We start from the raw sequence: 25682 nt of genomic DNA on the forward strand, positions 1-25682 counted from the left end.
CTCTCTGTTTACAGGGGCAGCTTCATCTCTACAGGTTAGCGCCATGCTGGAGGTAAACAAATAGCCACGTGCGTTTTGTTTGTATAATTTTGCATGTTTCGGTGCGGCCGGCATCTCGGCTCCTCGGGGTGATAGGCTATACACGTTTCAGTTCTCGTGGGGCAAATCATTACAGGCTCAGATGCGTGCGTTCTAGTTCTTAATTAATGGTTCAGTACTATTACTTTTTTATATGAAGTTGCAGTGTTACTTTATATATATTGCGGATGATCGAAAAAATATACGCCAATGAAGAAGGATCTGTTTAATCACATATATAATCCCGCCTCGTTGCTCTATATAGATAAAAGGTTATGATACGTATATATATTATGTGTGTGTTTTGCTATGGTCATGAGGAGAGAGTTGCAGTGCTTCTCTCCCTCATTTTTACCGTTTATGGATTATCATGGAGACGAATATGTCGAAGAAGGGATGAAGAGAGTATATCCTGTTCCCGTGAGTTACTATATATAGACTGATGGTAATTGTACTTCATTCTCTTTATATAATGGCCTATTCATTGCATGTCTGTACGATGATATATATATTTTATGTTCCTCTATTTCTCGCGGATGTTAGATGGCTGGCGTCCGTGTATGGTATTTTGATGCAGAAAAGTTTTTATTATTTTCTTTTTATTCCTTTTTAAATTTAGGATTCGTCACCGCTGTGCTTGGATGTTGGAAGGATTCGGTTCTGCAATATTCGGTTCTTTCACTCTCGGTAGACGTAGACTAGTGTTATTTTGGTGCGTTTTTCTTCTTTTTTTATACATATTAAAAACCACCAGTTAAAGAGTTTGTTAGTTTCGGTTCGCCAATATTCGGTTCTATCGGTATTGGTGGTGGTGGTATATTGCTGTCAAGGTTTTTTTTATCATTTATGTCGTTTCGTTAATTTAAGAATCACTCCCGTTGTGCAAGAGTGTTTGGAGGGTTCGGTAATTTTGATTATGTAAAACCATATATTCTCTAACTTTCGGTGTGGGTGTTATGGTGGTAGTTTAGAGCAAAAAAGCTACCATTCTTCTTTTCTTTCACAATTTTCTCCGTATTGTTAAGACCCACGACCGCTGTGCACGTGTATTTGGAGGACTCGGTAACTTCGGTTGATTCGGTCCTTCATCTCGGTGCACGGGGGTCGTTGTTGCTGATCACTGGTGCTATTAGTGAAGGGCCTCTCCTGTATACCCTTGATAATGGGGTAAGGGACGTAGCATGAGCCGTTCGTAAGCTTCCTCGCCCTGTATGTCTTGTATACCCACCAAGCCACCCAACATCCCGTCCTAGGCTTACTGGATCTCGCTCTGATTTTAGGTTAATCATATTTTTCCTTTTCCTCTTCTTTCTTCTCTTCTTCATCCTCCTTCGCTTGTTTCATGGGTTAGTCATTTTCTTCTTCTTCTTTCTCTTCTTCATCCTCCTTCGCTTGAGTCATAGGCTAGTCATATTCTTCCTCTTCCTCTTCTTTTTTCTCTTCTTCATCCTCCTTCGCTTGTTTCATAGGTTAGTCATATTCTTCCTCTTCCTCTTCTTTCTTCTCTTCTTCATCCTCCTTCGCTTGGTTCATAGGCTAGTCATATTACTCCTCTTCCTCCTCCTCTTCCTCATGTTCTTCCTTGCCTCACTGCTCTTCTGTTAGACTTTCTTCTTCCTCTTCCTCTTCTTTCTCCTGTTTTCCTTCCTCCGTGTCACTGCCCTTCGCTTGCTTCATAGGCTAGTCAAATTTCTCTTCTTCCTCCTCCTCTTCTTTCTCCCGTTTTCCTTTTTCACTGTCTGCCCTTCGCTATAGTTTAGTCATATTCTTCTTCCTCCTCCTCCTCATCTTCTGTCTATTCCTCCTCCTCCTCCTCCTCCTTCTCCTCCTTATACATCATTCACGTGTTGATAAGAGTCAGTCAAGTGGTTTCTAATTGTGTATGTATTTGGATTTTACTTTGTTTTTTTTTCGTCTTCTATATTTTTCTTACTCGTTTTTTGCTTAGTTTTTAAATCTCTCCACTATTACTTTCGTCTCATGTTCATATCTACTCCTGTTTAGTCTATTTCTTCATTCTCATCCACCATAACGAGAGATTACATTCCTTATTACACACACACACACACACACACACACACACAAAGAAAGAGTTTACATTATATTATTCAGAGTACTATAGAGATGACGTCACCTCTCTCTCTCTCTCTCTCTCTCTCTCTCTCTCTCTCTCACACACACACATGTATCGACGAATTTTGTAACTTTAGCCGTCAAAAACAAACCCAACGTGCATAAACAAAAGAAGAAAAAAATAGTACAGTTCTAGGAAAGCCGGCCTAATAATACTAAACAAGTGTGTGTGTGTGCGTGTGTGTGTGTTGAGGAAGCCTAGCCAGCCACGTTTTGTATATTTTCATCCTCTTTTTAACTTTACTGAACTTTATTTCTTTTCCCATTTTCTATTCTTTTGTTTCATCTTCTTTTCTCTCATTATCTTAGCCTCACATGTTTTCTTTCGCATTTTTTTCTCTTTTTCTTGTGTATTTTCTGCATTATTGTAATCATATGTATTTATTTTCCATTCTTTACTCCTCTACGTACTTTGTTTTATTTCCTATCATTCATAATAGCCTAGCATTTTTTCACTCACAAATTTTCTTCTTTTATCATTATGTATTTCCTCCTTGTTCTATATAACCCAGCATCATTTCTTCTTGTAAGTTATTTCTTTCCTCTGTTTTCCTTTTTATTTTCTTCTATTTTTATGTATTTCCTCCTTCGTCTGTATAGCCTAGCATATTTATTTCTTGTTAGTTCTTTCTATTTCTTCTTTTTTGTTTTGTTTTTCTCTATATAGCCAAGCCAGTAACAAGTACAATTAAGTATATTTTCCCCCGTTGATAATAGTACTACTTGAAATAGTGGATGCATACAAATTGGCGAAGGCCCAAATAATCTTTCAATAATCTTCTGCAGTAATATAATGGGGGATGCGAGACAGACAGGAGGATGGAAGCTTATGATATGTGTCCTGCTTGGAATGAGACCCACGTATATTTTTATGGTGTCTGTTTTTAAGTCTGTCTGTCGCTGTTTGTTATGGTGTTGTTAAAGTTCGGTTTGGCTTAGTATAATTATGTTCAGTTCCTTTTTTTTTATCTGCACCTTCGGGTTTTCACACTTCGACTACTGAGCTTTTGTTTTTATATATATTTTTTCTCTCTCATCTTTATCTTCACTTGTTCTTTGTGTTCTTTTCCCTCCTCCTCCTCCTCCGCCTCCTCCACCTCTTTCTCCTCTTCTCTCGTGGCAACTTCAATTTTATACAATGTGCAATAACTTACTCAATGTTGCTGCTGTTCTTCTTTTCTTTATTTTTTCCTTTCTCTTTCCTTCCCTTCCTTTCGTTTCCCTTCCCTTCCCTTCCCTTCCCTTCCCTTTCTTTCCTTCCTTCCCTTTCTTTCCCTTCAGAGGTATCACTTACGATGCAAACTTAGGCTAAACATTATTCTTATTCTTATTATTATTATTTCTTGTTCATGGAGACAACACATAACAACAGCGACTGATAGCGATAGTTTAGTTCATATTGTTTAAGTTGTAGTATAAGTAACCTAACCTTTACTTCCATGACCATTGCTTCTTCACGTAACATAGCCTAGCCTCTCATTATTTTAAGTTTAAGATTTCACCGTTTTCCTTGTTCTGTTAATATATTATAATGGACGTATATTATGATTAAGTTTTACGGTTCTCTCTCTCTCTCTCTCTCTCTCTCTCTCTCTCTCTCTCTCTCTCTCTCTCTCTCTCCAGTATGTTAAAATATTCTCATTTTCGGGTGTATTCTGAATCTTTTTATGTATATATATTCTTCGGCTGAGATGTACATGCCTCCTCTAATTTTAATATTTCGCAATTAACATAGAATTATCTTATTATTTTATCATTTTTACGGCAAAGATGACAGACCAGGGCTTCATGAAAATAGCCTACTGCGTGTTTCTCCAATATAAAAAAATGACAGAGGGTGAAAATGGTCAAAGTTAAATCCAGATATATCTTGTAATTCCCCTCTCGCTAATGTGTTCAAGTCGTAGGAAGGAGGAAACAGAGAATGAAGTTTAAAAGTTGTTCCTCTAATTGCACATCCTCGTATTCTTGAGCTTAGATTATTTAAACATATACATTTTTCGGTTGAGATGCACCAATACTTAAAATGATATCTGTGTGAATCTTGCATTACTGGTTGTCTATATTGGGTTATAGATTAATCCTGTTCTTGTGTTCTTGGTTATTACAAGTTATATCAGAAAAGGAATTCGTTTGTAAACCTTAAATGGAGGTGTCTAGTTTGTTATAGTTTAGTGTTCTTGTGTTATTGTTTGTTATGATACGTTACAACCTAGAACACAGAAAAAAAGGAATTCGTGCAGAAGGCTGAAATGGCTGTCTCTATTTTATATCATAGCTTAATCATGCCCATGTATTCTGGTTCTTTATTAAGTCAACCAATTACACGAACAATGGAATTCGTGTATAAATCTTCATGATCGTCTCTTTATTTCTTGTTATATTTTATTCATGTCTTTGTGTTCTTTGATAATATAAGTTACAACCGAATGGACGCACAACGAATTTCCACTATAAATCTTAAAATGGTTGTATCTTTTTTTAGTGTTCTAGCTTTCTGGTTCTCTATATAAGTTATAGCCAAATGTTTCTGTGTTCCGATTTCTTGCCCATGTTCCTCGGGTGAGACGCGCGCCATAAAGCTATTTTACTGGCTGTTTGCTGTGTGTCAAGTGTTGAGTGAGTTGCCCGCTTGTGCTGGGTAGCCCCGCCCCCTCCCGTGACGTCATCTGTAAACAAGATTATACGCCACGCTTCGTTAAGACAGGCCTCAAGTTTAGATTATGTAGACTGTGCTTCTCTCTCTCTCTCTCTCTCTCTCTCTCTCTCTCTCTCTCTCTCTCTCTCTCTCTCTCTCTCGTTTTCCTCAGTTAGAGAAAGAGAATTGCGTGTAAACAGTTTCTCGGGGGACCATTCGTTAGCTAGATGGTTATTTTTATCTACAGCGGGGTCCTTTTTCACTTCCTTCCTTCCTTCTCTCTCTCTCTCTCTCTCTCTCTCTCTCTCTCTCTCTCTCTCTCTCTCTCTCTCTCTCTCATACTTTTTTTTATTTCCTTCCATTTCTACTACTCTCCTCTCTCATGTCCTTTTTTTTTACTTTCATTCCATTTTCCTTTCCTTTTTTCATTCCTTACGTTACTGTTTCTTCGTGGTGCAGTGGTTAGCGTGCCTAGCAACGAATCCGCGGGCCCGTGTTCGAATCCCGGCCCGGACTGTCGGCGTGCAGCCCACCCAGCTGTTCATCCTCACATTCGACCTGGTCAATAAATGTGTACAACCTGGGGAAGGTAAACTGTGGTAAACTACATGTCACACGTTCCCTGTATCGCGGGGTATTGGGTTCTTAGGTTGGTATTCTTAGACGACCCTGCCTCTCACATCAACAATATCCAAAGGCCAAAACGGAGATCAGTTGGGTTCTAATGAGTGTTTTTCTAGGTTCACGGTACAGAAGAAGGCTCAGACTACCACCAGGGTCATAAAAGTACCTCTGGAAATGCCTTAAACTCCCACGAAAGACTAGTAAATTACGTGTTCTTGGGCGCTGAAATGTTTAAAAATATGGCCCTTACCCCCCACTGACTCAAGGGCCAATGCGACGGAGATGAGCACCGCGGCCACGCGCAGCTACAGCGTATGCCCCAAGCTTACCTTTTTCCCAAACATCGATTACACTATCAACGTCCATGTATCATTGTCTTACATTTAAAAGTAAAAACTATTGAATATCGGGAGACCCACAGTGTACATATACGAGTAGAAGTGAAATGCGTAACTTCATACATCCATGCGTGAAGGGACTACTTTCGTAAACATGGGGCTGCGGAGGGCACGATGCACTGCGGCCGAGGGGAGTAACAAGGCTAAAATTAACCCTCTGACCGACTTCACCCAACTCTCTCCCTCTCCCATGGCCGCCTCTGCCGCCTTTCCTGTTTCCCTTCCTCGCTACACCAACACTGAACACTCGAGCCACTTTGATTAACTTTGAAAGATGGGTCAACAGTTTTAATCTTGAGTCAATTCGTTAAGTTCATTATGGGTCATGTGCTGAAACAGAAAATATTAATAAAAACCCATTCTTATTTTTTCTTTTTCGAGGTGTTATAAGTTATTTAATCTCATGTTGTAATGATTGTACTTAGTGGTAATTAATTGAGTATCCGCTTCTTGGGCATTGTATATTTATCATTTTTTATCATATCCACAAGAATCATGGTAGTTCGATAGTGCAAGGCATTTCTGTATATCGAAATTCCGCATCAAGTAAAATAAATAAGTATATGAATAATAGATAAATAAATAAAATGCTTCGTCAAGTCGCGGTAACATTTTCTCGTTTATTATTATTATTATTATTATTATTATTATTATTATTATTATTATTATTATTATTACTGAGATGAACGAGTTGACAGTAGGGTGGTAATGTGGTGTCTGATGACCCTGTGTGTGTGTGTGTGTGTCTGTGTGTGTGTGTGTGTGTCAGTCTGGTAGGGGGCGGGGCTCCTCGTCAGAGCCCAAAACATTTCCACGGAGGGGGGCAGCGTGAAAGGGAAAGGGAGGGAGGGGAGCGGGGTGTGACAGGCACAGCTTCCCTCCTTCCTCCTTACCTTCCTTTTTACCTTCCTTCTTTCCTTGACTTTTTTTCTTTATTTCTTACTTATATTCCTTCCTTGCTCAACTCTTTACTTTTCTTCTTATCTTCCTTCCATCTTTCTCTGATTCCTTCCTTTCTATACTAGTTAATTTCTTCTTTCTTACCTTTCATCCTTCTTTGCGTCTTTCCCTTATTCTTAGTTCCATCCTTCCTTGATCCCATTCTCTCTTCTTACCTCCATTTATACTACCTATCTTCCTTCCTTCATTGATTCCTCTTTTTCTTCGTCATTTCGTTCTTTTCCTTCCTTCCTTCCTTACCTCCTTTCCACCTGGTCCCTCCTTCTCTCCCTCCCTCCTTCCCTCCCAATTTACCTGCTCCCTTCACTTAATAATAATGTATGTTGTTCTCAAGGTGTTATTGACGGAGATTAAGCGTATTAATTTTAACCTTTCCCATTGCGTCCTATAATACATGAAGCCGATTTAAAGAAGAAAATATTACACTCGTTTCCCTTAAAGGAATCAAAAAGAGGATAATAATTGTAATGTTTTTTTTTTTAAGTGCATCTCAGCCGGAAAATAGACCATTTACTTAAGTTTAACACATGCGTGGCTATCACCGTTGTGCCTTACTTAATTACTTATGCCTCCAGAGTACTGCAAAAGACACGTACTTAATGAACAGAGTGCCTTATTTATGTCCATTCTCTGGTGTGGGGTAGAAGAACGAGATCGCTGAGGAGGAGGAGCTAGGAGGAGGAGGAGGAGGAGGAGGAGGAAGGAGAAAGTAATATAAAGTTCATTGGTGGTTCTGATTTTTTATATTAGTGCAAAACAACGAATGCTAATTTATAAGAATCTAAGTGTCTTTTTATCATTATTTAGTATTATCATTATTGCATTTATTATTATTTCACCACCAATGTCAGTCTTTTATATTATTTCTTACCTAAAGTGTATGTTTTCTTTCACTTTTCCTCCTCAGTCCTCAAAGATCTCTCGTTATACTTAACAGCGTAGTGTTTTTAATGGTCTTCCTCTTCCTTCAACGTATGTACTTAGCCGTTAGCAAAGCAATACGTGTGTCCAACGGGGTCGCATATACAAAGTGCATATACCCAACACCCAGATGACTGTGTACTCCCTCCTTAGTGTTAGATGTTCTGTGTATCTTTATTATCAGAGGTGAAGACATAGGCCCCTATTCTCAGATGCTTTCGGCTCTCACAACACAAACAAACAAAGAAAAGGATAGATAGTAGATTAATCAGGTTATCGTGAGTGGTTTTTCAGATTCAGGATGCAGAAGCCTTGTCAACTCTACGGAAGCCTTACGTTTTTATGCTCTAATGTTTTTATGGCCTTATCAAATGTGTGTGTAAGCTCCGAAACGTTTGAGAAGATGGGTCGTAGTATCACAAAATCTTGAGTGCATAATATATAGGACTTTCTCCATTAAGATTCTGTTATTATTACGTTCGTTTAAGTGGAAATATCATGACAGATGTTCGAATACTTAATATACTTAACTGGCTCTCTAGGGAAACTATGTATATGTATTTGTATCGGAAGTTACTGAATTATTTAAGACTGGGAATTTATATGTGTTGTATTTTACGTTTGAAGGAGAAAATATTATTACAAAAGCTTGAATTTGGAGCTGACTGACTCCCTTGAGAACCTACATTATGTTTTTATGTATGTGTTCACCTCCATTTTTGTCCCTCCTCCTCCTCCTCTTCCTCTTTTCCTCCTCCCCCTTCGCCTTCCTGCACGTCACATGTCAAGGAGATGACGTCATATGTTTACAAATGACGTCACATGCTCTCGAGGGGCTGCGGAAAGAGGCTTCGTCTGCATCTTCTTCGCCTCCTCCTCCTCCTCATCTTCACCTTCTTCATGTTCTTGTTCATGTTGTTCTCCTTGTTCTTGTGTATGCTCTTTTTGTTCTTTTTCTTTCTCTTCTCGTCAAAACCTTAAATTTCTGCTACTACAATGTTTTCTTATTCATTTTTTTTCTTTTTTTTCTTTCTTTCTTTCCCTCTTCTTCTTCTTATTATTATTCTTATTCTTATTCTTATTCTACATCCTCTTTCTCTTTTTTCTTTACGCCTCCCTCATTCCTACCATTCATTATTATTATTATTATTATTATTATTATTATTACTATTATTATTATTATCACTATTATTACTATCGCCATCCTCTAACACGGGACTCTGGCCAGTATTAGGTTTAAGTATCTATAATTTTAAGTGTGATCCCTTGTAGGCAGACTTACGTTCCAATGCTCTTATTGTAATCCTATACGATTGTGCAATATTCTCGGTAAGTGAGAGGAGAGGAGAGGAGAGAAGGGATGAAGAGAGAGGAGGAGAGGAGACAGGGAGAGAGCGGGAGAGGTGAGAGAAATAGTGTGTGGAAGAGATGGTAAGGATAGAATATTAAAGATAAGGAGACAGGGAGGTATAACAAGCGATGGATGGAGGATAATAAACTAAAGTGAGGAATAAATAAAAAAGGATAGAGCAGGAAGAATATGGAGCAAGAGTAAGTGAAATGGAGGTACAAAACGCGATAGCAGAAGAAGAAATAGTGTGTGGAATAAATGGGAACGACAGAATATGAAGAATGAGGAGACAGGGAATGATAAAAAGCAATGAATGAAGGAGGATGAGGAAATAGACTTAGGAATAGATAGTAAGGATGGAATAGGAAGGATAAGAAGACAAGGATATATAAAAAGCGATGGAGGATGAGAATCTAAACAGTGAAATAAATGATAAGGATGAGATAGGAAGAATACGGAGACAGGGAGGAATAAGAAGCGATAGAGGATGAGAGAATAGCATGGAATAGATAATAACGATGAAATATGAAAGATACGAAGGGAGAGATAAAAAGCGATAGAGGATGAGGAATTAGTGTGATGGGATTGATGATAAAGATGGAAGGGGAAGAATATAGAGAAAGGGAGGGATAGGAGGGGAGGAAAGGAGGTAGAGACATAGAGTGGCGCCCTTGTGGAGAGGTGAGGTAATGGGGAGACGTGATGAGAGGTGGAGGGAGGGAGGGAGTGGATGTAGAGAGGCATGTAGCTATGGAAGAGAGAGAGAGAGAGAGAGAGAGAGAGAGAGAGAGAGAGAGAGAATAGGAAAAATCTCTCTGGTGACGGTGATGACAGTTTATTCGTGGTGATGATGGTGATTGGTGATGTAAGTAGGTGGTGATGTTGATGGTAGAGAGGAAATAAGGTGGTGATGATGTGATAGAACGTGGTGATGGGGGTTATGTTGAAAGTGTTAGGTGGTGGTGGTGGTGGTGGTGGGTACGTGTAGCCAGACGGGTCACGTCGTTGAGGTATTCTTGGAACACCTTATTTTCAGGGCAGACCATCACCACCACCTCCACCTCCACCACCACCATCACCTCCACCTCTACCACCACCACCCCCTTCATACCACCTCCTTCCCCTCCTTCCCCACTTCTACTACTACCATTACGCCTTCTCCTCCTCCTCCTCTTCCTCCTCCTCTTCCGACACCTCCGCCTCGAATATATTCACCACTCTTGTTTCTTTTGTTTTTGTTTTTCTTTTACTTTTCTCATCTATACTTTGTTCTTGTTCGTGTTGTTTTTCTTCCTCCTCTTTCTTTTCTTACGTTTTACATTTCTGGTAATCTATAGTTTGTTAAATTTTACCATATTTACTACTACTACTACTACTACTACTACTACTTTCACCTCACTTTCCTGTACCATTTTCTCCCTTAAACGTAAGATCTTCATGTGACATCACGATCCCCTTTTTCAAACCCCTTTCCTCTCAATCATATGACGTCACCGTGCACGAAGCAACGATAGGAGCGATTATGTCATTTATAGAGAGAGAGAGAGAGAGAGGGAGAGAGAGAGAGTGTCAGTAAATCGATCAGTTAGTCAGTCTCTATGATTACGTAAGTCAAGCGATGTTATGACGGAGAGAGAAACCGATAACGTGTTAAGAAAATCATTAATATTGTTCTTAGTATTACGTTATTCCTTTGTTTTTTATTTTGGTTATTATTTCGACTTGAGATGTGGTATAAATGTTACTTTTTTGTTTTCCAGTATGGTTGAATGGATTTTAACCCTCCATTTATGAGATGAGATAGACTTATATGCAGTGGTGGTGCCGAAAGGAAGTTAGAAGGCTTGAATACCTTATAATTATCTCAGAAAATCTTGATTCCGCCCTTAGTTTTGAAAGAAGCGTTAGATCCTTTCTCTAGGCACTAAGGAACCACCCTCTCCCGCTCCTTTTATGTCTCTCTAGAGAAAAAAATCCTCATGAGACAATATCACCAGAGTAAAAAAAAAATCACCCAGAGAAAAAAAATCCCAGAGAAAAAATCCCTCCAGAGTAAAAAAGTCACCCAGAGAAAAAAAACAGAAAATATCCCTTCAGAGAAAAAAATCCCCCAGAGAAAAAAAAATCCAGGAGAAAATATTACCAGAGTAAAAAAGGTCACCCAAAGAAAAAAAATACCAGAGAAAAAATCCCTCCAGAGAAAAAAAATCACCCAGAGAAAAAAGAATCACCCAGAGATAAAAAAAAAAAAATCCCAGAGAAAAATATCCCTCCAGAGAAAAAAAATCACCCAGAGAAAATATCCCAGAGAAAAAAAAATCCCAGAGAAAAAATCCCTCCAGAGAAAAAAAAATCACCCAGAGAAAATAGAATCACCCAGAGAGAAAAAAATCCCAGAGAAAAATATCCCTCCAGAGAAAAAATCACCCAGAGAAAATATCCCAGAGAAAAAATACCCCAGAGAGAAAAATTAATCCCCTCACTTCTATGCTTCCCCTACAGAGAGAAAAAAAAGTTATCTTGGAGCCACCACTGCTTATAATCATTTCATAGCATCCTCCATTATTACTCCAGGAAAGAAGAAGAATTTTAATGTGCACTTTAGTTTATCTTTTAGTTTTTGCGTATGGTTGGTCACATAGAAGAAGTTCCCATTTATAATAAGGATGAAATAGGCACATATACCATTTCATCCACCAGTATTACGTCAAGAAAGAAGATTATGATATGTACATTTTTGGGCCACGATCCACTATGGAATGAGACAGATACATTATAGATAGATAGAGAAAAAAAACAAGGAGAAAAGATAAATACATAAGAATCAGATTGTTATTTTTATTTTTTACTTACTCTTATTATTTTGTATGTGCGTGCAATTTATCTTTATGTAAGTGTAGTAAGAATCTTTCCGTTATATAACCTGATGATGATGATAGGTCTTTCTTGTTTAACGCGAGTTTATATTATTCATTGTGAAAAAAAAACGCGATATAGAAGTGTAATTATTTCTTATTTTTCACGTATTTTTTCTTACTTCAACGTTAGTCATATTATTTATCGTGTCGTCTATTAGTATTGGCAAGAAATAATGTTAAAATGCAAAGCTAAAAATGCAAAACTGACCACTTTTGCCTCCACAGAAACACACCTCTCGCGTTAGACAAGATATTCCTTTTATGAATAGTATTTTAACGCTTTCCTTCCCTCCCACATAGCTTAAGATGTGCGTTGAGTCACATTATGGGCATACTATTATCACATTATTATTATTATCAACATCCTTATTATTAACCCTAAAAAAAACCGAAGGCTAACTAAAAAGAGAGTAGGCTAAGCCGTGTGCTTTTCCGTCGGGTACCCGTATAGCCTAATAGGAAATATGACCAACATTGCTAAATTGTCGTTCTCAGCTTCTCATTTTTCCCGATTTCAGGATATAAACCTTCTCACCCACAAAACTAACGATAGCGATTTATGTTTATTGCTAAAAGTGTTAATTTTTAAAGGGTTTTGTGCAGTCAGCTTTAGAAATGGGGAAATCTAGTTTGTTATCATTTCGTGACATCCCTGAATATGACTCCTGCATTCTGGGTTACTGTTCTCATTGTTGTCGTGTTGTAGTAGCCTTTTATTGAAGTAGTGTTGCTGTACTTAATTAACAAACAAACAAACCCCCCGCTGTAGTGTGTGTGTGTCCTCTTAAATAAAGTGTAGTAATCGAGAGACTGGTCTGTTATTTTTTGTGTGTATATTCCCTTTGCTGGTGATGGTGGTGATGGTGATGGTGGTGATAGTAGTAGTAGTAGTAGTAGTAGTAGTAGTAGTAGTAGTAGAAAGATAACATGAACGACACACACACACACACACACACACACAAAGCCTTCACAGTTCTCCGATACCATACGTGACGAGAGAGAGAGAGAGAGAGAGAGAGAGAGAGAGGAGCAGAAAGAGAAAGGAAGAAAGAAAAGGAGAAAGGGAGACGGAAAACAGAGAGAGAGAGAGAGAGAGAGAGAGAGAGAGAACAGGAACAGGGAGGTGAGAGGGGGGCGGGCAAGCAGCTGTGTTCTCCTTGGTATGAGTCCTCCGCCTTATGAGCTACTATTGGGCGCTGGCTACCAGTGATTCCCAAAGTGTGTGCCGCGGCATACTAGTGTGCCGCCATTATCTCCTTGGTGTGCCGCGAAAATAATATAATTTTGCTAGGTTTCGAGAATTCCTCACATAAATCGGCGAGAATAATACTTGTAATGCGAATGTCAGACTGGTCAAGCACGTGTCCAGTACGCGTCTGTAAGCACCCTGCTCCCAGCCGCTCCCCACTCCCCAGTGTGTGTCTGTGGCCTTGACCGTGACTGTAGAAAGTTGCTCTTTTGGTTGTCATATTCAAATTTTTTTCAAAACCTGAGAAAAATGGATAAATTCATCATAAAGAAGCGTAAATGTGATGAGGAGGCTAGTGGAAGTAGCGTGATGGTTGATGATGAGCGTAATTCTGCTGTCCCAAGTGTAGACCTAACGAAGACAATGGCAGTTGCTAGCAAAAGTAAGCCACGTCGCTCATATCAGGACAACTACCTAGCACTGGGGTTCACATGGTGTGACGATGAACTTGGTCCTAAGCCAAAATGTGTTGTGTGTGGTACTGAACTATCGAATGAAGCCATGGTTCCTAGTAAAATGAAGAGACATTTAACTTCAAAACACAGTTACCTTTCTGATAAACCTCTGGATTATTTCAAGAGACTCTTAAATAACAACAAACAACAAAAGTGCAGTTTTGAGAAAAAGGTTAAAGTGGCAGAAAAGGCTAAAAAAAAAATAGGCTCTGGAATGTTAAAGTGAAAGATGGCAACTTGGATATGTTTCCCAAAACTGCTGCTACAAGAAATAAAGACATTGTTCCACTGATATGTGAGCATCTTGAAAGCCTAGAAAAGAATATTGAAAAGTATTTTCCAAATATATCTGTTGAAAGTTACGACTGCCTGAGAAATCCATTCATTTATGATCCATCAAACTCACAACAACTTAGTCTCAGTGAGGAAGAGGAGCTAACAGACATCCGTAATGACCGCACTCTGAAACTTAAGTACAAGGAAGTGTCACTTGAAACTTTCTGGATTGATATTGAAAAAGAATTCCCACACTTAGCGAAAAAAGCTTAAAAAAATTCTTCTCCAGTTTTCAACCTCGTATTTGTGTGAACTAGGGTTCTCAACCCTCACTAACATAAAAAGTAAGAAAAGGTCAAGACTGCTAAGCGTTGAAGAAGAAATGAGGGTGTGCCTGTTTAGTGTTCCTCCTAATATACTGCGGATATGCAAATCGAGCCAACCTCACGTTTCTCACTAATAAGGTAAGTGTGCATTATCAATAATGAAATTTACATGTAGTATTTTAAAAGGTACTGCTAAGTTTAAATATATATATATATATATATATATATATATATATATATATATATATATATATATATATATATATATATATATATATATATATATATATATCAAAGGGCAGGTGTGCCGCCAAAATATTAGTTGTTTCTTAGTGTGCCGTCATACTAAATAGTTTGAAAACCAGTGGGTGGCGGTGTCGGGCTGCTGGGGTGGGCCGCACGCTATTCTGGGAGACCCTTGAACAGGTTAGTTAGCTTACGTTATATTAGGTTAGGTAAGGTTAGGGTTAAGTTAGGTATGGTTTGAGTAGAACGATGGAGGTAAAATTGTGTGGGGATCATAAGGATCATAAGGATCTCGAACTTGATCTCTCTTTTTGGCCACTCCTCTGTACTCTATTCAGAAGTAAGTAGCGGGCTTTTTTTTCATTATTGTTTTACTTTTGTTTACGCCCTTGAACTATCTCCTTTGCAGTAAAAAAAAAAAAAAAAAAGGATCTCTAATATATTTTCCTGTCTCATATACAACAACAATACCTCCTCCTCACCACTCCACCCCACCCCCCAAAAAAAACATACTACACCCGTTCTTTTTCTTTAATTAATGGGTGGTTCTTGTTCCATTGCTATTACTGCAACTGCCATAATTATACAAGTCCCCCTCAAAAATATATACAGCACTAAATTCATTCTTTCTTTCACTACCCATCACCACCATCACCACCACAATCACCACCACCAATCACTACCACAACAAACACCCCTTTCTTTCCTTACCCTTATAAATAATAGATCGGCTAGGGATTACGCAATACTTATCAATATACACACACACACACACACACACACACACACACACACACACCTATCGTCACTCCCATCACCACTCCCATCAACATCATCAATGCCACCTATTTATCATTCAATCTCACAACCACCCCCACCACTACCACCACCACCACTACCACCACCACCACCACCACCACTATAAGGACTAACATCTACACAGCAAAAACTTATGATTAAATGAATGGAATACGTTCAGAGAAAGTATAAGTTCTCAAAATATAATAAATGTAATGATGTTCTTTTTATTTCTCAACTCCTTCCCATTCTTCCTCCGGTTTTCTTCTGTTCCCCCTCCCATTATTCATTCTCCACCCCATTCTTCCCTCCACCCCATCTATCCCCTTCCCTATTTCCTCCATTACATCTCTCCACCTTTATCTCCTTCACCTCATCCCTTCTTTCCATCTTCTTTCCTCCCCGCATCCCATCTCTCCACCTCCGTCGACCTCATTTTTCACTCCACCCCATCTCTCCCCTTCCCTATTTCCTCCATTACATCTCTCCACCTTTATCTCCTTCACCTCATCCCTTCTTTCCATCTTCCTTCCTTCCCGCATCCCATCTCTCCACCTCCATCCACTCCATCCCATCCCCCTTTCCTCTATCCCTCATCCCAACTCCTCTCCCTTCCTTCACCTGCTTCAAGTTCGTAAAAACAGTCCACTATTTAAAAGCAACATCATATAAACCACTAGAGCAAATAAATTATAAACGTTACCTAATATTTTACACCTGTACTTCCCTTCGCTCCCCTTCTTCCATTTCCCTCCTCCTCCTCCTCCCCCCAATCACATGGTTAGCTATCCGTTCATGAATTTTCTATACCTCCGCGGTCTCTCGTCACCACGGCAACCGGAGCTGAAAAACACCAACAAACCGACCACCACCCGCACAGCCACGTTGCGAAAAACAAACACAGACGCACACACACACACACGCTCACACACAAACACAAACAGACAGACGAGACGCAGAGACACAGCGTAACGGGACGAACATCTACCTGTCTGTCTCTGTTTGTCTGTCTGTTTCTCTTTCTTCTGTTGTTAGTGTGAGTTGGTTTATCTAGTTAGGTGAAAATAGAGGACTGAAAGAAGTGTTAACGGATCATAAGCTTGTGTAATACCTCTTTTTTTTTTCCTATGATGTGATTTGTTGTGCTTAGTTACGAGGCCGAAAGTGAGAAAACTGAAGTCCTAACGTGTATATAATTGAGGAGTTGCTTTACTGACTTACGAGGTGAAAATAGAGAGGACTGAAAGAAGTGTTAACGGATTATATGCTTGTGTAATCTCTTTTTTTCTCCTAGATGGGATTTAACGTGCTTGGTTACGAGGTCGGGAGTGAAAAGATTGAATTCCTAACGCAGAAAACAATTGGTGACTTGCTTTATTTACTTACGAGGTGAAACTATAAAAGATTGAAAGAATTGTTAACGGATATATGTTTGTGTAATCTCTTTTTTCTCCTAGATGGGATTTAATGTGCTTGGTTACGAGGTCGGGAGTGAAAAGATTGAATTCCTAACGCAGAAAATAATTGGTGACTTGCTTTATTTACTTACGAGGTGAAACTATAAAAGATTGAAAGAAGTGTTAACGGATTATATGCTTGTGTAATCTCTTTTTTTCTCCTAGATGGGATTTAATGTGCTTGGTTACGAGGTCGGGAGTGAAAAGATTGAATTCCTAACGCAGAAAATAATTGGTGACTTGCTTTATTTACCTACGAGGTGAAATTAGAGAAGACTGAAGGAAGTATTAGCAGAATATAAGCTCACGTAATCCCTTCTACCTTTTATTTTTCAATGGTGTGGTTTGTTGTGCTTGGTTACGAGGTCGGGAGTGAAAAGATTGAATTCCTAACACAGAATTTCCTTGGTGATAGCTTTTCTGTTTCTCTTTCTTCCTTTTAGTGAGAGTTATTGTGCCTGACTACATGAAAAGGGAAAAGATTGAAGTACTAACTCAGAGTTGAACTGAAAATACCATAGCTGTCTCTCTTGCATTAACTCTTTCTCTTTCATTACTGTGAGTTATTGTGTCTGACTTCGAGAAAAGAGAAAAGACTGATATGCCAACTCAATACTGAAGAGGCGTTAGTTTAAAGGCGTTTCAATCTGTGTTATGGGAACTCAACACACTTTCTTAATCCACGGTTGCTAGTACTAAGAGATCACATCCATTAATACGCCTATATAACAATAAGTAATAGTATTAGAAGTTCAACAGTGAAATTTGAAACTAGAGCTGTTTATTTATCTCCAGTGGTCATCGTCATCATTATCAATACGTCTATAGAACAATAAGTGATAAATTTAGAGGCCTATATAATTAAAACAGAAACTCTATAGCATCCGTTTTTATTCCTCTCCAGTGGTATATAGTGTCCGTGGTCATCGTCACCATTGTTATACATCTGCACAACAATACGTGATAGTTTTAGAGGTTTACCAGTGATACCTGAACCTCTATAGCATCCGTGTTTATTCCTCTTCAGTGGCAATACTACACGTGGTCATCGTCATCAATACGTCTACGTCATCACCAGTGGGTCAGGAGTGTGGCTGAGTTTGGCGGTTCAGTAGGTCATCCGCCGGGCTACCTGCAACTCACCTGTCCCTTCACCTGCGTGCCTGATTTACGGGCTGACTGACTGACCAGCTGACAACCTCGACTTTTCACATCACGATACTGCAAAAAAGGTGATAAGTGTGGTGTTGTGATTGTTATACTGTGTGGTGGTGGTGGGGGGAGGGGTAGTGTGTGTGTGTGTGTGTGTGTGTGTGTGTGTGTGTGTGTGTGTGTGTGTGTGTGTGTGTGTGTGTGTGTATTTATTGATTTGGATTTTGCTTTGTGTATAAGGGTGGTTCTCTCTCTCTCTCTCTCTCTCTCTCTCTCTCTCTCTCTCTCTCTCTCTCTCTCTCTCTCTCTCTCTCTCTCTCTCTCTACTATCCTTTGTTACTCTCCTTACTTTCACCTCCTCAGAAAAAAAGAAAAAAATAGTTAATCTGAGAGAGAGAGAGAGAGAGAGAGAGAGAGAGAGAGAGAGAGAGAGGTGGGGGAGATTCGAGGAAAGCCAGGAGGGATGATTAATCTCTCTCTCTCTCTCTCTCTCTCTCTCTCTCTCTCTCTCTCTCTCTCTCTCTCTCACACACACACACACACACACACACATTGCCAACACGCGAACATGTGAATTTAATGCAAAATGGAGGAGAAAAAACGAGTATGAATCTTTGGAGAACATGACTGAACCCTCTTGACTTTTTTTTTATTTTTTTATCGTAGAGAGAGAGAGAGAGAGAGAGAGAGAGAGAGAGAGAGAGAGAGCGCATGTATCAAGGTTGGTAGGTAATCAATATATGCAGTCCATTACTATCGGAAAATTCTTGTTATTGAATGCCTTTGTGTGTGTGTGTGTGTGTGTGTGTGTGTGTGTGAGGTGAAGTGCTTTCTTCGCAATTTTCTAGTCCAACGGGATACGATTTTTTCCCTTAATTCTTCGTTTTTTTATCTGTCTTTGTTTCTCGCTAATACTTTTTTCTTCTTCTCTATCCTTCCTCGTATCTTTTCTTCTGTTATCTTATTCGTATTTCTCTTATTTGTTCCATTTTTCACTTGTTCTCTATGTCTGTCTTTCTGTGCGTAAGTCAGTATGTCTGTATAGCCTATGTGTATGTCTGTTTCTATTTGTTTTATTTCCGTTCGTATTCCACCTATTTATTATTTTCTTCATTCACTTGTTCTGTCTGTCTGTATGTCTATCTATCTATATTTCTGTCTGTCTAAGTTTGTGTCTGTAATTATATCTATCTGTCTGTCTGTTTCTTCTATTTGTCTTTATTTGTATTCGTATTTCCCCTTCCTGTTTGTTTCTTCACTTGTTCTGTCTGTTTCTCTGTCTGTCTGTCTCTCTGTCTGTCTATCTGTCTGTCTTTATGTATGCCTGTCCTCTTTCCTCACTATCTAAAAAGAAAGAAAGAAACACAAAGCAATTTAAAAGTCCAGGGATAGAACAAAGGAACATTCATACCTGAAAAAAAAAGCATTAATAAACCACGAATCGCTTCAGATCGTGCTAACAGTCGTCCTTGAATGCTTGAACGCGAGCAGAGAAGGATCGATGAACTACACACACACACACACACACACACACACACACACACACAAGGGTCACTGGCTGAAACTACTTAATCGTATGTGATATTTTAGCGTCCTCCACCACCTCTTCGATCCACCACCACCTCCACCTCCACCTGCATCGCCATCTGCACTACCCCTATCACCATCCCAATAATGATTCTAGTCTCTCTATCATCGTTATCATTATCATCATCATTCTAATTAACTCTGTATCTCCGTGTATTTAATTTCTCCTTTTCATCATTTTCTATCTCTGTTGTACTTTATTTTAATCCATTCATCTTCCCTTTTTCTATTCTTTCACTCTTATCATACTAATCTACTTATTTTTGTATCTCCGTGTATTTTTAATCTTCCCTTTTTTTTTCTTTCTCTTCTATCTATATTTTACACTATTTCAAGCTATTACTCTATCTTCGATGTTCTTACTCTTGTTCTTATCATAATCATGCTAATCTACTTTTCTTTTTTATTTTGTATCTTCGTGTATGAATATCTTCTTTTTTCTTCATCTTCCATATCTAAATGTTATGCTACTTCAATCAATATATCTTTCCATCTCTATTCCCTCATTCTAATTATCATCATGCTAATCTACTCCTTTATTTTGTATCCTCGTGTATATAGTCTTTCCTTTTTTTACCTTTTCTATATGGTTTCTTTTTATACTACTTCAATCCACCTCCCTTCCCATTCTCTATTCTCTTACACTGTCATCATTATTCTCACCAACTCTCTTTGTATTCTCGTGTATATAGTCTAAGTTTTTCTCCCTCTTCTATCACTAAGGCTTACACTACTCTTTCTTCCTTTTTTATCTAATTTTTTTTTACACTACTTCAATCCATCTCCCTTCCCATTCTCTATTCTCTCACACTGTCATCATCATTCTAAGCAACTCTCTTTGTATTCTCGTGTATATAGTTTTATCTTAATCCATCTACCTTTTTACTCTCTTCCATCTATATTACACGTTACGTCAAGCCATCTCCTTTCTCATCCAAACTCTTGTTCCTATTCATAATCCTCTCGTTCTCTTCAAGTCTACCTTTTCTATACGGTTTATTTTTTATACTTCTTCAATCCATCTCCCTTCCCATTCTCTTATCTCTCACACTAAAATCATCATTTTCACCAACTTTCTTTGTATTCTCGTGTATATAGTCAAAAATTTTCTCCCTCTTCTATCACTAAGTCTTACACTACTCTAATCCACCAACCTTTTTACTCTCATCTATCAAGCCATCTCCTTTCTCATCCAAATTCTTGTTCCCATCCCTCATTCTCTCGTTCTCTTCAAGTCCTTATACTCTTCACTGTCTAACTACTAACGCCTCTTTTCGCCGCCAGATGGGGTTGGGCGGCGACCTGGTGGCCATGTGGGAGGTGCCCCTGAGTGATGGCCTGCACAAAGTGGGATTCGAACACGGGACGACCACGGGAAGGCGAGTACTGTGGATCGACGGCCAGGTGAGAGAGAGAGAGAGAGAGAGAGGCACCTTTAGTAGATAGCCTAGCTCCTTATAGCCTCTTAACAGTCACTTATATAAACAATCACAATCAATCAATCAATTAACCAATCAATGAATTAGCAAATCACACAACCAACTAACCTATTTCTTTGTTTATTCTTTATTATGCCCTTGTGCTGCCTCCTTTACTATAAAAAAAAATCAAAATTACTTTATCACTCACTAAGCTAACGATCGAAGTTTAATTAATAGCCTATCCATAAATTATCACACGAAGCTTCCATTCTACCCATAATCCATTTTTCCAGTTTTTCTTCTTTATACTTCTTTATACGATCTGATATACTTTCTTCTTTATCCCTTTCATCTTTATACCTCTTTCCTTATCTATTCACCTTCTCAATCCTTTTTTGTAACTTCTTTTTTACCATCTGCATACCTTCTTTCTTTATTCTTCATTCCTTTTTCCTTTCCATTCTGCACATCTTTCTAATCCTTCTTTATAATACTTTTTACCATCTTTATATACTTTCTTTCTTTATATCTTTTTCGCTCTCCATTTCACCCATTATCCATCTTTCCAATCCTCCTTCTTTTTACATTATTATTATCTTCATACCTTCTCTCTCACCTAACACCCGTAACTATTCCTCCAGTCACTCATTCTCTCACTTTCAGCCTCTTCATTTCATCCCTTTCCACTATTTTTCTTCCCTTTCTCCTTCTCTCTCTCTCCTTGCCTGTATCTTCTTCCTTTTTTATATACTTTCCTTCTCTATACCTCCTCCTGTTTCTTAGTGTTTCCTTCGTTCTTTCATCTAGGAGAAGGTGCGCCACGACTGGATGTTCAAGTTGGTTGGCTCGGAGGTCTTCAACATCGGCAATACCAAGTGTGTCATCAAGATCGAGCCCGTGGGAGGCTTCTCGTACGAATACTCCCTCGAGGTGAGTTTGTGTTGCCTTGTGTTGTGTTGGAATGGCGTTGTGTTTGGTTGGGTTGAGTGGGGTTGAGTTAGGATGGAGGTGTGTGGAGTTGGGTAGTGATGGAGTTCAAGGGTGATGGTATATCGGAGAGGGAAAGAGGGACAGAGACAGGAGCACGGAGGAAGTTAAGAGAGAAGGAGAGAGGATAGGGAGAGGAAGAGACAGAGAGCATGGACGGACTTCGAGGGAGGAAGTTATAATGGAAAAGAGAGAAAGAAAATAGGGACAAGGAGAGAAGGAGGGAAGGACATAGTGAAAGGAAATTAAAGAGAGAGGTTGAAAGTGAGAGAAAGAGAGAATGGTGGGTGAAACTGTTATATGTGAGAAAGAGAGAGAGAGAGAGAGAGAGAGAGAGAGAGAGAGAGAGAGAGAGAGAGAGAGAGAGAGAGAAAAAAATATATAGCTATGAATGCTAGGAGTAAGAAACGAAGACAGTAAGTTTGAGTAGAAAGTATTATTGCAAGAAAGTTTATAAGAAAGGAAGAGCGAGATAAAACGCTGAGGAAATATTAGGCTATGTACGAATATGTGAAATCTGTTTTAATGAAGGGGGAAGAAATAAAGTAAGGAGTGAAAGACGAAAGAAAAGAGGAAGAAATTAAAGAAAGAAAGGAAACACATACAAAGGGGGCAGATAAAAGTGGATTAAAGGAAAAAGAGAGGAATGAAAGGGAGGTTGTCGTGGAAGAGAGAGAGAGAGAGAGAGAGAGAGAGAGAGAGAGAGAGAAAGGGCGGAAGTGCGTGCGAGGGAGGCAACATAGAAGGGAAATGAAGGGAGATTGCTTGCGTCTAAAGTTAGTTAATCAATCTTTTTTTTCTTTCTCTTTCTTACTTTCTTTATTTACACTTATTCCTTCATTTACCCACTTTTCTTTTTCTTTCTTTCATTTTCTTTATTTCATTTTATTTGTTTGATTTTAGTTTCTTTTTATTTATCTATTCATTCATTTATTTATTTACGTATATATTTAGTTTTTTTTTTTACATGAATGAGGTGAATGAGATCAATGAGTTAGGTTACAAAAATGGATGTGAAGGAAATTATTAAGTGAAGCAATGTTGTTCCTCCTCTTCCTCTTCCTCCTCCTCCTCCACCGGTCATACCTTCCCTGAGGTCGGTATTATAAGACAATTTGGGTTCTCACATCAACTATTTATAAAGGTCAAAGAGGGGGTCAGTCGGGTTCTAATGAGTGTTTCTTTAGGTTCACGGTAAAGGAAAAGGGTCAAACTATCACCAGGGTCATAAAACTACCCCTGGAAATGCCCAAAGCTCCTACGAAGGCCTTGTCAAATGTGTGTACTTGGACGGGGAAATGTTTAAAAATACGGCCCTTTTACATTTCGTCGCCCAAGTTCACATATTTGACAAGGCTTTCGTAGGAGTTGTGGGGATTTCCAGGAGTAGTTTTATGGCCCTGGTGGTAGTTTGGCCCTTCTTCTGTACTATGAATCGTCGCCCAAGAACACATATTTGACAAGGCTTTCGTAGGAGTTTTGGGCATTTCCAGGAGTAGTTTAATGGCCCTGGTGGTAGTTTGGCCCTTCTTCTGTACTATGAATCGTCGCCCAAGAACACATATTTGACAAGGCTTTCGTAGGAGTTGTGGGGATTTCCAGTAGTTCTATGACCCTGGTAATAGCGTGACCCTTCCTCTGTACCATGAACCTGTAGAAACACTCCTTAGAACCCGATTGACCCCCACTTTGACCTTTATAAATGCTGATGTGAAAAGCGAAAGTGACTTATAATACCAACCTAAAACCTTTCATCATCTCCACCACCACCACCACCACCACTTCCACCACCACTACCCTTCCTCCTCCTCCACCTCCTCCTCCTCTTCCTCTGCTTCCCCTCATCTTGTATCGGCTTACCCTCACTTCCCCTTGGTGGTTATACATGCACCACCATCACCACCACCACCACCACCATCACCACTTCCTCCTTCTCCTCCACCTCCTCCTCCTCTTCCCCTTCCTACTCCTCCTCCTCTTCCTTCTCCTTCAGCAACACTCATTAACATTCCTCTCCTATCACCACCACCACCACACTCAACACCATCAACACCACTTCTACATCCTCACATAGTACGGTACTCTTATTTACGCGTTCTCCCCTTCCTCACCATCATCACCACCACTACCACCATAACAAGACCCCACCTCCCTCTCTACATAATCTTTTTCAACACCACTCCTTCAACACCACCATTATCACCATCTCCCAAAAAACAAACAAACCCATCCTCTCTCTCTCTCTCTCTCTCTCTACTTATCTATCTTCACATCTATCTATTTGTCTATATTTCAACTTTCTCTCGCTCTAAAAAGGTGTAGCCTACTATCTATCTATTCATTTGTCTATCTTTCTATCTATCTATCTATTTATTAACCCTTTCTCCCTCACTCTCTGAACAGGTAAACGGCAAAAGCTACAAGAAGTTTACGGAGAACCAGAGCAAGATCCTGAAGACGTGGCTGTTCCCCTTAGACGGCGCCTACACTCGCGTGGTGCTGGAGAAGGACACCCTGGACGTTTGGGTGAACGGGACCAAGCTAGATACGGCCGTGAGTATTGATATGATTAGTATGATCCTGTGAAGTGTGTGACATATTTCTTTTTACGACGATGCTTTAGGGAAGGCGACGAAGGAGACGGAGCAAGAAGAGGAGGAGGAAAGGGAGAGGGGTTTGTGAAGGCAGTGTTGGGTTGGGGATTGAGAGGAAGGGCGTGAAGGGGAAAGATGGGGAAGTAGTTGTAGTAGTAGAAGGAGGAGGAGGGGAAGAAGAGGGATGGTGAAGGAAGTATTGGGTTGAGTTTCTGATTAAGGGAAAGGGATGAGAAAAAAAAGAGGAAGAGGAATACAAGTGATAACAGAGAAAGTAGTAATAGAGTAGAAATAGGCGAATACAAGAGACAAGATGGGGTAGTAATAGTAGTAGTAGTAGTAGTAATAGTAGTAGTAGTAGTACAGAGAGGCCGACAGAATGAGAGAGGGTTAAGATAAGAATCTGGGAAGGGTGGAGAGAGAGAGAGAGAGAGAGAGAGAGAGAGAGAGAGAGAGACACCCCTCCTCTTACACCACCCTCACACTCGCTTCCTCCAACAGGGCGAGTTCGTGGAAGACGGGACCGAGACGCACTTCGACCTGAGTGGCCATCCCGCCTACATTCGCGCCGTCAGTAGTGGAAACAGGCGAGAGGGGCTCATTCACGGCCTGGTGGTGGACGATGTGGAGATCCCTGAGGCTGTGGAGTGAGGTGGAGGGCTGGGGAGGGCTTAGGGATGAGAGGAGAGAGAGGTGGGGAGGTGGAAAGGAGTATACTATAGGAATGAACGTGTGTTTGAGGGGAAAAGTAAAGGGAAATGGGTATGAATCTTGCTCGGGTTAGAGGAATGGAGGGAATTAATAGATTGAAAGATGAAGTAGAAGTAGAGTTAAGGGTATGCAAGAAATGAAAGAAGGAAAGAGAGGAAAAGGGATAAAGATAAACGAATATATGAGACAACAGAGAAAAGGAGAGAGAGTAAGAAATTCAAGAGATGACAGATAAATAGAGTAGAATGAGGAATACAAGAGACAAACAAGAGGAAAAACGAGGGAAAAAAGAATGCAAGCAATAAAAAAAATAATAAATGAGAATAGAAAGAATTGCAATAAGATAAGAGAGGAATAGAAGGGTAAAGGTGTGTGTGTGTGTGTGTGTGTGTGTGTGTGTGT

The 25682-nt window shown here is 39.5% G+C and overlaps 2 protein-coding genes across 9 annotated transcripts in view; both read left to right on the forward strand.

Annotated features, from left to right (window-relative positions):
* The window catches only part of LOC127008226 (zinc finger CCHC domain-containing protein 24-like), a 22250-nt gene extending 9421 nt beyond the window's left edge, over positions 1 to 12829 (forward strand). Inside the window, exons 4-5 of one of the 6 annotated variants that reach the window (XR_007760913.1) lie at positions 1 to 11155; positions 11304 to 12829. The exon at positions 1 to 11155 is cut by the window's left edge and continues 194 nt beyond it. The gene's annotated coding sequence lies outside the window, so the exon portion shown is untranslated. The other 5 variants (XR_007760915.1, XR_007760914.1, XR_007760916.1 and 2 more) reach the window with 5 other exon arrangements.
* Positions 12830 to 13592: 763 nt separating this feature from the next.
* Positions 13593 to 25230, forward strand: LOC127008227 (fas apoptotic inhibitory molecule 1-like). 3 transcript variants are annotated; one of them, XM_050879959.1, is made up of 6 exons: positions 13593 to 14465; positions 17856 to 18060; positions 20852 to 20971; positions 21796 to 21918; positions 24379 to 24528; positions 25071 to 25230. In XM_050879959.1, the coding sequence occupies exons 3-6, from the start codon at positions 20852 to 20854 to the stop codon at positions 25218 to 25220; spliced, it is 543 nt and encodes a 180-aa protein (XP_050735916.1). In that variant the 5' UTR covers positions 13593 to 14465; positions 17856 to 18060; the 3' UTR covers positions 25221 to 25230. The 3 variants fall into 3 exon arrangements, with proteins under 3 accessions (XP_050735916.1, XP_050735915.1, XP_050735917.1); XM_050879958.1 differs by lacking the exon at positions 13593 to 14465 and adding an exon at positions 16270 to 16407; XM_050879960.1 differs by lacking the exon at positions 13593 to 14465 and adding an exon at positions 16270 to 16407 and having other exon boundaries at positions 21799 to 21918.
* Positions 25231 to 25682: the final 452 nt, after the last annotated feature.

The sequence above is a fragment of the Eriocheir sinensis genome, chromosome 37 (assembly GCF_024679095.1).
Source record: "Eriocheir sinensis breed Jianghai 21 chromosome 37, ASM2467909v1, whole genome shotgun sequence".
Taxonomy (NCBI): Eukaryota; Metazoa; Arthropoda; class Malacostraca; order Decapoda; family Varunidae; genus Eriocheir; species Eriocheir sinensis.